General features: G+C 37.6%; 1 protein-coding gene across 3 annotated transcripts in view; it reads left to right on the top strand.

Annotated features, from left to right (window-relative positions):
* The first annotated feature begins 6,711 nt into the window (after positions 1-6,711).
* Positions 6,712-17,146, top strand: part of LOC127441617 (sodium/potassium/calcium exchanger 2-like) — a 91,358-nt gene continuing 80,923 nt past the window's right edge. For all 3 annotated transcript variants that reach the window (XM_051699229.1, XM_051699239.1, XM_051699219.1), the window contains exons 1-2: positions 6,712-6,854; positions 9,290-10,231. In XM_051699229.1, coding sequence (XP_051555189.1) covers positions 9,416-10,231 — 816 coding nt within the window. In that variant the 5' untranslated portion in view covers positions 6,712-6,854; positions 9,290-9,415. The remainder of the gene's footprint in view (positions 6,855-9,289; positions 10,232-17,146) is intronic.

The following is a 17,146-nucleotide window of genomic DNA, read 5'->3' as shown; positions in this document are numbered from 1 at the left end:
TGCTTTCCACATCAGGCACAGAAATCGAGCTCTGAGTGCTCCAGAGTGAGGTTTGGAGGCCACAGTGACATCTTGTGGTTGACAAAATGAAATGCACAGATGGATGTAGACATGAATTAAGAAATTGTAAAATGTACCTGTGAGTAGAGCAAGTCTAATAGGAAATGAATTGTCTGTATTGAATGAATGACTTTTACTGTAGGTGGGCAAAATGACCAAAATCTCATGTCACTTTATATCTCTGTAACTCTGTGCACCTAGAGTGACCATACCTGTACAGACTCTTAGAAATGCCGGCCGGGATTTCTAAAATGTCCAGAACTCTGCTGAAAATCTGAGAGGGTCCTCGTTGCAGACTGTAGTGCGATGACGTAGAGGATCTAATCCTCTGCGTAGTGGATTTTGGTGACGTAGTGGATGTTTTGTTTTTTTATGCATTACACTGAGTACATTATTACTTAGTATTAAAGTATTACACTGAGACATTTGTTTAATATAGCTTTGCTTTTAAAAATGGTCATTGCATGGATTTCGTAAATTACTTTTCCTTGTTTTTCCTCTTCACCCACAGAAAACAAATATATAAATTAAGCAATATACTCCTCACTATAATGTGCTCCTCATTTTAACATCTCCACTGTACAGAAATGCCATGGGGTGAATTATTGTATTTGTATATTAACATGTAGTGGTCAAACATACTTGGAAATATGCAAAAATGATGCGCTCAGCACAAGGAACAGAATGGAGCACATCTGTTACTCTGAGCACGAGATGGAGTTGTGGAGCACAGAACCACTCTAAATATATTGTAATAATGCTTATACACAATACAGACAGAACAGAGCAGTGTACATAGACTTTTAAGCAAACAGCTTGATTTATCTATTAGTTTAATTAAATTGTCGTAGCCCTTTGCGGTTAAATAATCGCATAATATCTTACCGCGATTTTATTTTAATTAATTGTGCAGCCCTAATATATAAGTGTGTGTTATATAATTATATACTGTATTAATGACCGTTAAGTACACTACAGTAATAAAACAAAACATTAAAATGTGAATACGCATGCGCATTAAAACATCCACTGCGTCATTAAAATCCAATACGCATGGGATTAGGTCCGCACACACACACACACATGCTCGCGCGTGTCTGAGCGGGCGCATTGCGCATCTTAAAATCAGCTGTGAGTAATGTTACACCATGTGAAATGTTAATTAATGTGATTCCCATGTAAATATATTGATGATCTTACCAATCATCACGCATATACATGATGATTTTATTGACCATATACCAAGAGCGGACTGGGAAGAAAATTGGGCCCGGGATTTTACATAGAAACTGGCCCTGGTGGGGGGGTTGCTGTCCTTTTCTGCATATCGCTGCCCCCTTCCGCATATCGCGGCACCGTTTTGTGGCGCGTTCTGCATAACGCGGTGGCCCATGCGGCCCCATTTCGCGGCCGGCCCACCGGGAAATGTCTCGGCTCTCCCAATGGCCAGTCCGCGCCTGCCGTATACAGACATAACTATCAAAGACAGTACACACCCGCTGTACATTACAGACGCAGCCCAAAGTGTCAGCTCTGTTGCGTTTTGGGCATTGAGCGGATTTCTTCCATGCTAGTATCGTAGAGTGGAGAGAGACACAGCTGGTAGATCGAAGGAGAGTAGTTTGGTTACAATTAGGTTAATGATGTGTTGATCTGGCCGTGATAATTCCGAATGAACGGCCATGTGTCTCTGTCTCTCTCTCCTCTCTTTTGCCCCCCTTGCTGAGCTGCCTTGTTTGACTTTTATATGAGCCCGGCCCGGTCCTGAATAAAGGCAAGCTGCTGCTATCGCCAACATCCGCGCGTTTGCATTAATTGATGCGGGACCATTTCACGTGAATGCGCTGCTTTTGTCATTGTCAAAGTGTCTGTTATCAGGTCTATTGAAGTTTCAGTTTCTGTTCAGACTGTCTGCCAAGATTTTCAGCAGAGTCCCGGACATTTTAGAAATCCCAGCCGGCATTTCTAAGAGTCTGTTCAGGTAGGGTCACTCTGGGTGCACAGAGTTACAGAGATATAAAATGACATGAGATTTTGGTCATTTTCCCCACCTACAGTAAAAGTCATTCATTCAATACAGACAATTCATTTCCTATTAGACTTGCTCTACTCACAAGTACATTTTACAATTTATTAATGCATGTCCACATCCATCTGTGCATTTCATTTTGTCAACCACAAGATGTCACTGTGGCCTCCAAACTTCACTCTGGAGCACTCCGAGCTCGATTTCTGTGCCTGATGTGGAAAGCACGGCCCCTCATTAACATACGGACACAGAAATGCAGAAATAAATAACTGTGAAAATAAAAAAATGTGGAAATAAATAAATATGGAAATATATACATGTACAAATAAATACATGTAGAAATTAATACATGTAAAAAAATTTTTTGAAAAAAATACATTAGGAAATAAATACACTTGGAAATACATTAATATGGAAATAAATAAATACAATAAAACATAAATAAGGAAATAAATGTGTAAGTACTCATTCATGTCAGATTTTAACATTATTTATTTATTTATATGTACACTTTCACATTTTTTAAAATTTCTTTAAATATGTATTTACGTTATGTATTTATTTATTTCTAATTTAGGCAGAAATGTTCCTCCATATAATCTGAGCTCTAACTTCTGGCAGACTTTCCCCATAAAAATTAACCTAAATATAAATATATATATATATATATATATATATATATATATATATATATATATATATATTTTTTTTTTTTTTAAGTGTACCTTAAACTGTGCTCATACCTACCATTTAAGAACAATTTGAACTGTGAAATTTACTAGAACGGCTGTGACTTAAGAGATGTATAAAAATCTATACTGTATATACTCTATGTTGTTAACACTGTGACATTTGTCAAATTGGATAAATCAAAACTACAGATCTTGTGCTATCCACTATAGTCATTATTTATGTTATGTTATGTTATGTTATGTTATGTTATGTTATGTTATGTTATATACATACTGTACATAAATATATTTATTATTGGCCTGGCTACAAAGTGCAAATCACTCTGTTGGTCAATGTGTTATAAATTTAAAACTTGGAAACAGATGTATGACCTTGTTTTCAATAGTTTTATAAATCAACACAGAAATACCCCATATTCCTCCTTTAAGACCAATTATCAGAGGACAGAATACGCCATCATTATAGATGAGTTAACACTAGCAAACTGTAAATCATGACTCATTTGGAACTGTCCATCAGTCAGACCTTTAATGAGACAGCCTGTGTCTGTTAATAAGGGTGAGAGATGGTGATGGAGTTACAGGATGCTGTGTGGGCAATTGCAAAAGATTCAGCAAAGATGGACTTCATAGATCTGCACAGTGCATAAACACAGCTATACTCAATTAAACATTGCACACACACACACACACACACACACACACACACACACACACACACACATTGGTGTGGCTATCCTTATGAGGACTCTCCAAAGACACAATGATTTTTATTCTGTACGAACTATAGATTCTATCCCCTAACCCTACCCCTAAACCTAACCCTCACAAAAAACTTTCTGCATTTTTACATTTTCAAAAAATCATTCAGTATGTTTTTTAAGCGATTTGAATTATGGGGACACTAGAAATGTCCTCTTAAACCACATTTATAGCATAATACCCTTGTAATTACCAGTTTGTAACCTAAAGAAATGTCCTCATAAACCACCCAAACCCGCCCACACACACACACACACACACACACACACACACACACACAGGCAATACTCCTATAACCAGCCATTTCACACACTTGTCTCCTGAGAGCGTCAGTAAACAAAGCTATGCTTTTAGCAGAACACAATTGGTGAGCCTCAATTAGCCAGAGACAAATATGACAAATTTAGAGCATCAATAGATTGATTCCTGGCAGCTCACTTTGTTTCCATAGAAGACTGTCTGGATAAATGTAATCACTCAAAACAACAGACAGACCGATGAATAGAGCATCACAATTTATTATAATAACAGGTGATGGGTCCTTATTCTGAGAGAAAGAGACCTTTTTCTTTTACTGGCATGAGCTTTTAAGATATAACAATGCAACAGAGAAATACTTTGCACAACTCTTAAACCTCATACTGCATTTTTCGAAAGTAGCAGCAAATTCATACTGCATCCATTGCAGCCAAATTTATTTTAAACTTCAGTTTATCAAATCTTCAGAAACTAATCCTTGATAACATATTCTCCAGTCATCTGTGTATATCTATACACTAAACATTTTTAAAGTTCTGAGAGTCTTCTATTCTATCTTGATATTACCATTACTGGCACATTTGTTTCTCTGATTGTTGTTTCCTGTCATTTGTTTTGATGCTTCAGTGGTAATGCAAGGTCAGGTTACACTTCACAATAATATTCCTTTTGTTAAGGGTTTATAAAGGGGTTCATTAATGACTTAATAATTTACAAATGCATTCTAGGGTAACTGTCATGCAATACTTGCAAATATAGTGAGCATTTTCACTTAAGTGTTAAAAATGCTTAATAAATACACTTATTCATACTTATTGATGTAAAAAACAAACAAACAAAAAAAAAAAAAAAAAATAACTGTGCTATTCTGAGTGCTGTCCCAACTTATCTAGTCCTAGTTACCTATTTTTATTTTAGTTAAAATGCTCACTATATGACAAAAGTCACCCTTCTTATGCATGTTGTTATAACCACATATCAATGATTTATAATGCATTTGTAAATGACTTATTATTCATTAATGAAACCCTTTATAAATCCTTAAATGGGAAACATTAATGTAAAGTGTTACTAAAATTCGGTGCATGTTTTATCTGTGGTGGGAGACCCCAAACAGATGTAAGGTAACACTTTTAATGGAGGACAGTTGAAAATTCTGTTTTTGCTTACAAACACACGTACCTCGGGTCTTTAGTGACCCGGGACCTCATTCAATTTTTGGAGTTTTGCCAACACCTCTTTAGTATTCCTCAACATTTCCTTTCTGAATAGTGTAACACGAACAACAAGATATAACTGCTTAATTCAGGGGCATTTCTGACGCGATTGTCGGGGGAGTGCACAGATGTGGTGATGTATTGGCGTGGCTACCCAAGTAGGTATAGCTGCAGGCCGGAGATCTCCAAACTGGGGCGTAATCTCCAAAATAGGGTGTGGTTTCTCTAGAAGGGGGTGGGGTTACTCCAAAAGGGGGTTGCGCCAGTTCCAAAAGGGGGCAACACCTCCACAGACAGTTAGGGTTAGGGAAATGGTTAGGTGAGGGGGATTCGGTCCCTATATCTTCAATGGCAGTTTGTAGCTCCTGCCCCTTTTTGGAGCTCTGTCTGCAGCTCTGCCCTTCTCCGGCTACCACGTAATTTGGCTTTCCCCAGCTGGTGGCACCCTAGGCGACCGCCTAGTTTGGCTATGCCTAGAAATGGCCCCGACTTAATTACCAAAAGTGTATAGGGCAATTAAAGACCTGAGATGTGTGATAGTGTTGCATTTTCTTTCTTTTTTTAGCACTTCCATTAAATCATATTTTGTTGACTATTTCATATTACAGTATATAAGTTTACTATCACAGGATACCTACTTCTTTGTTCATTAAAACACACATGATTACTATATTCATACAAATGACTACTAGATCATGTTGACTTTCTGTGCAACAATGGTGAATTATCAGTATCCCATATGCATGTACATATACATACTATACATCAGGGGTCGGGAACTTTTTTCACTGAGGAGCCAATTTTTTTAATTTTGGTTGATGCATTTTTTTCAAAAGAGCCATAGCATAAACTAATAATTTACTATTTTCAAAAAACAATGTTTTCCAATCAAATAAAATGTTTATTATGCCCATAGACTACTCCGAGACATCTTACAGGTCACCCGCCTGTTGTGGGTAGTTGAGCAAAATTTCGGTGATTGAATTCAGTTACATTTGACATTGCTATTTGATGAAGAAACAACATAGAAGTAAACTATAGCAGGTTTAACACGTCATTTGGTTGTACTACAGAAATGCTGTAAGTTGTGCATCTATAGACTCAAAATGTGCCTGATAAAATACATATGTGTAGCTTATATGTGTAATATGTAGTCTCAGTGTGTTTGACAGCCAGTTGTGTCTCATGAAGTTTCATCGTGAAAGTAATGAGTCCTGTTCTAGATTTGTTGCATCATCTCTTTGATACATGAAAATTAAACATAAAAATATTTCTGAATTTAATCTATTCTATTATTTTCCAATTGTTTCAACAATTTGACACTATCTGGGCATAATGTAGACTCCCCCCCCCAGTTTCCTGACCAGGGATCCCTCAAACCCTAAACAGACCCTGAGGGTTACAAACCCCACCCCAGACCATCCAGATATCTCATTCTGATGATGTGAGAGTTCTCCATTCGGAGAACGCCGCTGCCGTAACCACGGCAACCCTTCCACCCGGGCCAGTGTGACGTCACAGAGCCACACAGCGGCGCAGAATCGTGCTGGGTGACACCTGTGCCAACACACACACACACACACACACTCAGTGAGAGACAGAACCCGTGGTCAGTCAGATCATTGCTCCTCGCCATACTGTAGGTGATGTAGGAATTAAAGCATGAAACTAAGCCAAGAGGTGCAATCACGGAGCCCCGCCCCAAAATAACATCGTCATCATCATCATCATCATCATCATAGTCTGAAATAAATATCTGCAGGGCACGAGAGAGGACGCACGCGGACTACCAACCTGCACGCGCCGCGCCGTCGCGTTCGTCCATCACCTCTGGATGTAAGTCAGATTTTTCATTTGATAGATCAGTGAGTTTATAAATGTATTTATGTATTTTCAATGAACAGGTCGGAAACGTGTGTATATATATATATATATATATATATATATATATATATATATATATATATATATATATATATATATATATATCACACGAATGTATAATTATGTTATGTATTAAGTGTCCGCATAACGCGCATCAGAACTCACTCTTGACAGATTTAGTTTATGGAGGTTTACATCCATATATATTTCATCACAGAGCTCAGAGGTCATGAGAATGACAGGTCTGTTGCGTGTCAGACAGACGGTCATTATTCAGGTATGACAGCCGTACCCCCTTTAATAACCACATGATAAATCACAGCATCATTGGAAGTGACATTGCCATTTACTTCATGTCCACAACATGAAATGACAAATGTCAGAGAGAGCGAGAGAAACAATCAGAGCAGCATGACAAAGAGACATTTTTATTTATTTGTCATTATTACATATGCATGATTATTGTTAGGCACGTTGATCTGTTATTAACCATATTTCCAAATATTAGTATTAAACAAACTTTCCCATTACCCCTTTTTTAAGGGGTAGGGATATTATGACTGTATAATAATAATAATAATAATAATAATAATAATATATTATACTTATTATTATTATAAGTATTATTATCATTACTATTGTTATTATTATAATGTGAAATAAAATAAAAATAAAGGTGAACAATACAACAATTAGAGCTAATCATACTCAAAAACACCAGTTTGTATATATATGTGGTTTTATCTGACATAAAAAGTCACATACTTGTACATAAATGCAACATAAATTTCAAAATACTAAAAAACATGTCCATGTTCATACATGTAACATATATTTTCCTAAATACTAATGGAATTTGAAAATGTACATACAGTATATGCTCAAATCAGCCTGATCTTATGAACATAACGTGACTGCGGCAACATTTTTGGAAAACTAAATTATGTGCTGCTTTATGTGTTTCGCTGCAGTTACCCAGTGAAATGTCCAGCAGGGGGCACCAAAAGTGAGTGAAATGGTGTCGTAATCAAAAGGTTTTTAAGGTAAATATTTGATAAAAGTTACCTTCCTAACCTAAAAAAAAAACTGACCTTAACCTAACCAATAGTGTCCTAAAAGCAACTAAGAGTTGAACAAAACAGACATCATAACCTCAAACCAACACCTAAACCTAACCAAAAAATCAAAATGCGAAATGAAAAGAACCATTTCTGAAGCAACCAAGTGATTTCATGTCACTTTTTTGACACTTTCATTTCATGTGTCAGCGTAAGTGTTTGGTTGAGCTCAAACCGTGGTCTGTTGAGTTTAAAGTCCAACACTCTATCAGATGAGCTACCACACAAGCTAATCATATTGGAATAAGTGTGGTTGGTGGGTCTGTAGTACAAGTGTTAAAAAATGTATAGTTTTTTTAAACAATGCGTTATAGTAAAAGTGTTTTGATATCATAACATAGCAGTGTGTATTAGTGTGAAAAGTAAGTGTTTATAAAGTCATAATCAGTTGTTGTAGCCATGATTTTTGTGAAAGTGAATAAAACACACAGTTGTTGTAGCGCCTCTAGTGTTAATTTCACCAGGAAACTGCGACGAAACAGATTGTGGAACGTAGGAAGTCAGTTTGCAAATTCTTTTTATAGTAACGTTAATTCAATGAGACTAGGTTGGCTCAAATATATGAGCTATGCCTACATTTTTACTGGACTTTTTTAATGTAATTCTTTACACTTTGTTTGTTTTTTTAAACTGCCCTAACCCTAAATATCTCAATTACATCAATGCAACATATGAACATACTGGTTATTCACTATAATCTGTAGACTACATGACTTGAGCCATTCATTCATTCACTCTTTCATTCATCTCGCAGCATGATCATCGAGGAAGGAATAGTGCTGACATGATCTAGTGAGAGGAGTTGTTTGATTGTTTTAGCACTGGCAGTATACACTTGAAAGCAGATTATGAAAGTCTCATTCAGGCATCTTCAGGTGATCAAAAGCACTGTGATAATTTATTTGTTACAGGAAGAGCTCTTTGTTTGTAGTACAAAAATGATTGGGTCCATCTGCCCCTTTTTGTTTGTGAGAGATATGTAATTGTATCTCTTATTTTTGGTTTTATAAGATACATGATGTGAAACTGCTGTGCTGAGTATGAGAGGGGTGCAAATGTTCTTGTTTCACTGTGACCTTGAAAATGCAGACACAGCTCAGAGTAAGTGCTAGTCAGCAATAGCAGACACTTACAGATTCACACATGCACACACTGATTGCTTAAGAACTTAATACTTCATGTGTGCGTACCAGGTATACTAACCTGGCAGCATAGCTAGTGTTGGATTTGTAATTACCCGTGCACTCTTACCATGATAATTTTTTTCAGGCTAATATGAGGAAGCCTCTGCCGTGCTGAAGGTCATCTGGATTCCACTGATTTACTGGACAAATAGCATGCCTGGCATGCACTAAGCCCAACTGTAGCGTGAATATTGAAGCTGAGAAATCAGCCATGGCCCGCCTGAGCTCTCAGCGCCAATGGAGGAAACTTCGTCCTGCTCGGGTTCTCGGCCTCCTCATCAGTCTTGTAGCAATAAGTGCAGTGGCTTTCTCATGGCGCTCTTCTTCTCAGCGAGAGGGGCTACAGATCCACGTCCCACACAGGACATTACTGTCCACACACCTGGGTTACCGCGGTAATCTCTCGGAGGACACACCCGTGGCCATGCGCTCGTCTGTGGTGTCGAACGAGAGTCAGGGGGACTACCCGACTGACCTGTTTAGCCTGGAAGACCGTCGGAGGGGCGCTGTGGTAATGCACATGTTTGGCATGATATACATTTTCATTGCCCTCGCCATCGTGTGCGACGAGTTCTTCGTACCCGCGCTCACCGTCATCACAGAGAAACTCATGATCTCGGACGATGTGGCGGGTGCCACCTTTATGGCGGCCGGGGGCTCTGCTCCTGAGCTCTTCACCTCGGTCATTGGCGTGTTCATCTCCCACAGTAACGTGGGCATCGGAACCATCGTCGGCTCTGCCGTGTTCAACATCCTGTTCGTCATCGGAATGTGTGCCGTGTTCTCGAAGGAGATCCTAAACCTGACGTGGTGGCCTCTCTTCAGGGATGTCTCCTTCTACATCATTGACCTTATCATGCTCATAGTTTTCTTTCTGGATAACTACATCACATACTGGGAGAGTATTAGCCTGCTGCTATCCTACGCTGCCTATGTGGTATTTATGAAGTTCAATGGGAATGTAGAGACTCTCGTCAAGAGCATCACAAACAGAAACCAGGTGGTGGAAGTAGAGGCCCAACCAAAGGTGAGTTGACCACATCTCTTATTTCTTCTGACTGTCCAACCATCATAGACTCAATAGTTTCCAATTTGGCATGGGAAGTTGTTGAGGAGATGGACTGTATGATGTAGTAATTTGGTGTCTGGTGTAATTGTAGAGAGTAATTTTTGGACACGATTACAGCAGTAACAAAGAGGACATATCACAATGCTGCAACCAACATGCTTTCCAAACCCAAAGAGACAGGATAGTGTCAAGTTTGAGGACTTTTGGATCAAGCCAAAGACTGATTTCTTTTAAATTAAGCAGGGCTTTGTTTGCAGATAACAGTTTATCTCGGCAGTTAAGAGAGTTCTCTACATCCGAAGTTACAAACATTCTTTTCTTTATTATGTGCTTTACCAAAAACTGCACTCTAAACCGCACTCTGTTGCATCTGAGAAACATCAAACGTGAAACGAAAGCTCTTAAAGTGAAATGAAACAGCACTACTTGCTACCAATTATCAGCACAGCCCAATGAAGAGATCTGCATGAGCGCAGCGCAGGTGTGTTTAATTGCCGACCAGTCTCACTGCACAGCACAGATCATTGTAAACCATTGAACCATTGGGTCGTGGAACCTGTTTAAATTTGGCACTGAATTATTTGTGGTATCCCCTATGAAAACCCCAAATGGTATTTTACTATGGTATTTTAGCATAAGTATATTCCTACTAAATATTATTATATTATCAATATAGTTCTATTAAATATATTTGGGCAGTGAGGAAATATAGCTATGGCAATTTCAAATTTTATATGTTTTGTATTTATAGTTTCTATATGTGTTTAGGCTACTGTTTATGATAACAAATATGCCATAGTTTGTTTTATAGAAACCATATTCACATCTGACATAAACATCTAAAATTAGCAATTAAGTTCAAGTTTGCTATAAAGTTAAAATGAGCTTAACTTTTCAGATATGCTACTGTTATTAATATCATTAAATAACTCAAAATCATTGCTTTACTCTCAAATGTGCATGTCAGTGGGACAAAATATGCAGTAAATTTATGCAATACAAAATTAATATCACAATTTTTGTTAGTTTTTGTCCTTTATTTCTTATTTTATAGGCCCCAGACCCTAACCTATGACAACCCCTCGCACTTAAGTTATTAGCATAGAAACACAACCACCAGCATTACTTTTATTGTAGAAATCAAGTAATCAATCTTTTTTTAAAAAAAAAGCTCTGCCACAGTCAGTGTTTAATTATAATTGTTATAAATATCAATGATAATAACAACAACAACAGAAGAGAATAGAACAGGGATGGATTTTTTTGCAGGACAGCAGGATTTGGTTCTGTTGTGATAGGATGGGTCAGTATAAGCCAGTTGTATAGGCCAGTTGGCATGAAGGAGAGATCACCTCCTTCATGCCAGCTTCATGCCTCCTTCAATCACCTCCTTCATGTGTGAGTACATGAGGTTAACGAGTGGTCATATCTAAATAAACAATTCCGGACCAGAGTCGGTCCTCTAATGTTGCCAGGCAACAGGTACATGTTTTCTTTATGGGATACATGCAGGCACATGCATGAGTGTGAATATAGTTTTCCTGCAGTAAAGGTTTTGGTTGTTTTTGGAGGCATAAGCTGTTCATATGTGATGCAGTAGCCATGGACACAGCTGAAGTAATCCTGTAGGCTTTATGTACCGTAATCCATTTGTCTCTACTACTGCAAGGAGGCTTCCACTAACAATAATCATGATCTAATACTGCAGTTAAACCTCAAACCTAATCCCTAACTTCTGAAGCTTTCAATACATCTTTGAACATGTCTGGAGCACATTCACAACTGCATTTATCCTGGAAGTTCCTTAGAAATCATCTGTTGGACAACATAATCACGCATGAAGTCAGCATGTTGGTTATGAGAGTTCTGGTACCCTAGGATCGGCCACATCATGCACCATCTTCTATCAGACATTTTTGCACCGGCTCCAGCGTGTTTATCTTCCCCTGTGGTGGCAGCGCGGGAGACACGGGATCGGATCCTGCGTTGAAACCAGGAAGTAATCACATTCACATGGTCAGTAGGGCTGAAACGATTAGTCAACTTTACCGACAACGTCGACAATAAAAAATTGTCAACAAAAATTTTCGTTGTCGAATAGTCGTTTGATCTCATTTAACATAACATGAGATCACATTAAACTAATGATGACAAGCGAGAGCAGCACTGCAGCTCGTGCCTGACTGAGGAGAGGAAGAATTACACAGCTCACAGTCCAGATGCACTCTAAACTTTCACAGCTTCAGGTGATACAAAAATACAAAATAAGTAAATATAGAAGCTCTCTCGTTGTGGAATAAGCAGAGCCGGAGCATCTTTAAAAGAAAACACCCCGACGTTACAAACTCTGAAACTGGCATTTCTCTGTGCGGTCAACGCCTCTTCTATGAGTTACGCAAAGTGTCCTGATCTAAGGGGGAGAGATTGAAACTATACCCGACCGAGGCACACTCTGTCACGGGGACGCTCATCACTCACACAAGCTTAATGCATCTAGATTATAACGTGATGGCTCGTGACTTATTGAATCATAATATACTGTATGTCACTGTGCATTTCTTATCGTGAAGAAAATTGGCAATATGTAGCTTTATTAATAAAAGAGAGTTTGTTTTTTTGTGAGTTAAAGATGGATCGAAGTGAACAGAAAGGTGAGAGAGGGTAGTCTTCGCCACATTATACACCGCAACAAAATACGTTTTTGATTTGTTTTTGTTTTGGCTTGTTTTCCAATATAAATATCTAAAACTCCTTTAAAACAATGTAAATTTTCTTTAACAGCTATACTGCAGAAGAAAACATTGTTATCTGAGAATGTTGAATATAATATTAAAAATACAAATATTTTAAAATATCTCAAAATCCTTAACCCCCCCCCCCCCGAGAAGCAGCATATAAGATATTTAGACTTGCTTTTAGAGAATAGATCTTGAATATTAGTATATTTTGTCTTTACTGCACTCGTAGAAGTATAACCAAGTGAAAAAGTATACTTATATACAAAATACACTTATATTTAAGATACATTCTCTTAAAGCAAGTCTAAATATCTTATATGTTGCTTCTCAAGTAAATGTATCATTTTAAGGATTTTTAGACAATTTTAAATGGAAAACAAGACAAAAACTCTTGATAACAACAGGATTGTTTGCAGTTAATTTCTTTACTGGAATAAACTTAATAAAAATATTTTTTTTTTCCTTCTAATTCAGTGAATGTCATTTAGAGGTATTTTTAAAATATGATTTTGTCCTCTTTATTGTTAGTAAGCACGTTTAATACAACTTTTTAAGGCGGGGGACAAGCTGAATAATCGGTTAAGAGCTAATGATTAATCATTGCAATAATCGCAGAATAGTCAAATAATCATTAGATTAATAGATTATCAAAATAATCTTTAGTTGCAGCCCTAATGATCAGCGACGAGTGCGATTCGGAGATTACATTTTTCCCTCTAACGTTACATCTTTCACTGATGGTTAGGTTTGGAGGGTTCAGACAATAAACTATGCATTCCTCTTCATGTATTACAACCTGTACAGCTGAAAACAACTTGCTTTTGGCGCCCCTCTGTGGACAATTTACCTCGAAAATAGAGCCCAACAACACTTACTGCTTTGGCCACTGGGAGCAGTGTTTTGCATTTCAGTAGCAAGGACTGATTTCAGCTTAAGAAAAGTCAATTTAATAGTCTTGTGGGCGAGCAATATGCCATCTGTACAAAGACATAATCTGCAACTGCAAATGAACAGAGAATGACATCATTTAAAACAGTTTCCGCAGACCAATGCAGGAAGTAGCATTTATGTAAAAGACTCATTATTATTTTCAGCAAACAGATTGCTGGTAGAAGAACAAGTTTTTGCTTGTACAGTGCCTAGGATGTAACTAATCAATTTCATTTGAACACTCTGCACAAATTTATGCCATCTGCACCTTTAACCCTGAGCAACATCCACAGATTCAGCAAACTGGATTTTGAGATCAATGCAGCATTTATTGCAAGCAACATCCTGCTTGCAGATGACTCTAGAACATAACAGTGTGTCCAAATCCTCTGCATACACTGCTACCTTTGTGATGGCCTAAAATGTGAAGTTTGTGTGTTACTTAGTTACTAAAGCAGTCACTTTTTATTCAGAGTGGTTCATTGCCCCTAAGTCTGGACTTTGGTGACATTTGCAGTATAAACTGTTGTGTAGTAGTCTGCTGTCAAGTTTGCACCAGTGCAAGCTTCGCAGGCCTCAAGGCCACATCTAAAGGTCTGTGGCCAAAAAGAGGACGCTTCTGACCACCATTTGGAATGCTCTTTTGGATGTTACAGGCAAGCAAAGGCAAATAGATCACACGTCTACAACAAGTGTGGCTTTTAGGACAGAGCCTTAAAGTACAGTACCACCTTAAGGCATATTCACACCAAGCCCGAAAATTGGTTGGGAATGTTCATTGTAAACAAGCTTTTGAATAGAAACAATGGATTCCTATGGCACTATTCACACCGGGTCCAACAAATAGTCTGCCGATAATCCGAAGGTTTGGAGAGCAGTCCGTTTTTTTTTTTTTTTCTCGAACTACCAATGCCAACCAATGAGACAGGTGCTTTTAGCCATGTGTTCAGAACCACTGCAGCTACAAAATCCAGCGTTGGTGGTGCCAGTGCCCAAAAAAGTTACTTGGCAAACCAACATTAAACACCTAAAGAAGAACAACTAGAAACCAGCATTGAAGATGGATGTGAAGCTGCTCTTATCTTTCTGAGCACAATAAATTATTTGATAAACGCCACAGCTGTTAATATATGCAGAGAGGAAATGGCAAAGAATTGCAGAAAAAAAGGAATCGATGGTGAGCTTTTATTAAATGTATTTCATTTTAAGTAGTCTTGCAATTCTGAAATTTAATAGCAGGCTTTACTAACGTTTAATTAACGTTTGTGTGTTGTGCAGTGGTGTACTGTAAGACCTAGTGTACTGGAATAAAATGGCTTTTCTTTAAGCGTCACCTATTTTTCAGGAGTGAATTTTATTTTCACAGAGCCCCCCCCCAAAAATTATTGCCTTGGTCTTGGTGTGAATAGACCTTTCGCCTATCGTTATTATTAAATAATCACCTGATCTTGATGTCTTGATCTTAACGTGATTATTTGAGATTATTGTGCACTTCAAATTCCAGTCACATTTTAGTAAACAAATAATGGAATTTTAAATGAATATAGAAATGCCATGAACGGCGCATTATTGCGTCTCATTTTCCAGTGTTATTGCATACCACTTCTGAAGCGCTGTGATGTTTGTGTCAAACGTCATCGAAAATATAAGCAAAGATTTTGAAAGAACGCAAAGCATTTAGTTTTCACTTCAATTTAACGTTCGCGTGATGGCAAATATTCTTGGTCGTTGCGGATTCACACATGCAGTGTTAATGACATGCAGTGACAGAGGAGAAGCTCGCCTACTCTATTTCTGTGGAGACAATAGAATGAAGAAAATACATTTTCAGATACACAAAATCTCAAAAGGTCTTTATTCATGCAAAAAAGGGCTTGTGGGTTTTCTCGAAGAGCCTTAAAATAAAGTGTAAAAATGAAGATTTTTTTTTTTACTATTATAAAAAATATGTAATATAATCTAAAATAATATAATAAAATATAGAATAAATTATAGAATAATATAATATAATTATATATATATTATATAAAAATAACACGGAAAAAATTATAATCATGTTGCCTATGTATAATCATGAATTATAATTATGACTATTATATGGAATAGTCCTACCATTGGAGTAATTCAAGCTTATAATACATCCTGTTTTCAGTAGGGGGCAGTAAGCAAAACTCCAGCTGTATGGGCAACATGCAGCTGTACAGACAACAAACCAAATGACAGCACAAGATGAGGATGAATTCTTGCATTAAAACACAGCTGGCTGGAGCACAATTCCGAATGTAGGGATCTCGAAACTTGTTTTTCTAAGTTTCAAACTACAGTTAACTTGACACAGTGACCTAAAAACGTGTTTATGACGCTATGCAATGAAGGTGAGAAAATTCATAAGCTTCTGTCTGATGCAGGTGAATATTGACACTTCCTTAGAAACGCCCTCATAACGAATCTATCTTGGACAGATTGACTAATTAAATTGCAAAAATGGATTGCTATGGGCTGTAGGCCAATAATAGGCTTATGTTCAATAAAATAGAAAATAATTATTTAATGCCTTCCAAAGCCACTTTTTTATGTTGTTTTAAAGGGATAATTCACCCAAAAATTTTCTCGTCATTTACTCACCCTCGTGCCATCCCAGATGTGTATGACTTTCCTTCATCTACTGAACACAAAAAAAATTTTTTTAGAAGAATATTTCAACTCTGTAGGTCCATACAATGCAAGTGAATGGGTGCCAAAGTTTTGAAGCTCCAAAATCCACATAAGAGCAAAAGTAAAAGTACTCCAGCCGACTCTGGTGGTTAAATCCAACAGTTCTTGAGTCAACAGTACACTGAACTGAGAATCGCCTCTTTCTGAGGTGTCCGACATACTGAGAACCGATGAGATGATGATACTGTTCATGCGTGTGATTAAGGGGCGAAATGTCTGTTTCTGGTGTATTTTGCTTAACAGCAGAAAGTATAACAAATAAATCATACTGGAAATATGTTTATGACTTGACTGTGTTACCATTTATCAATGTATCCAGTCAACAGTACACTGATCCCGGGACAGCAGCTCTCAAATCAACAGTACAATGAGTCGTACGCAGCAGCTCTCGAGTCAACAGTACATTGAGTCGTATGCAGCAGTTTGCGAGTCACCTGTACACTGAACTGAGAATCGCCTCTTTCGGACATAATACTGAAAACTGCTGATC

The sequence above is a fragment of the Myxocyprinus asiaticus genome, chromosome 1 (assembly GCF_019703515.2).
Source record: "Myxocyprinus asiaticus isolate MX2 ecotype Aquarium Trade chromosome 1, UBuf_Myxa_2, whole genome shotgun sequence".
In the NCBI taxonomy this organism is placed as follows: domain Eukaryota; kingdom Metazoa; phylum Chordata; class Actinopteri; order Cypriniformes; family Catostomidae; genus Myxocyprinus; species Myxocyprinus asiaticus.
This window is presented reverse-complemented; position numbering and strand designations above follow the sequence as displayed.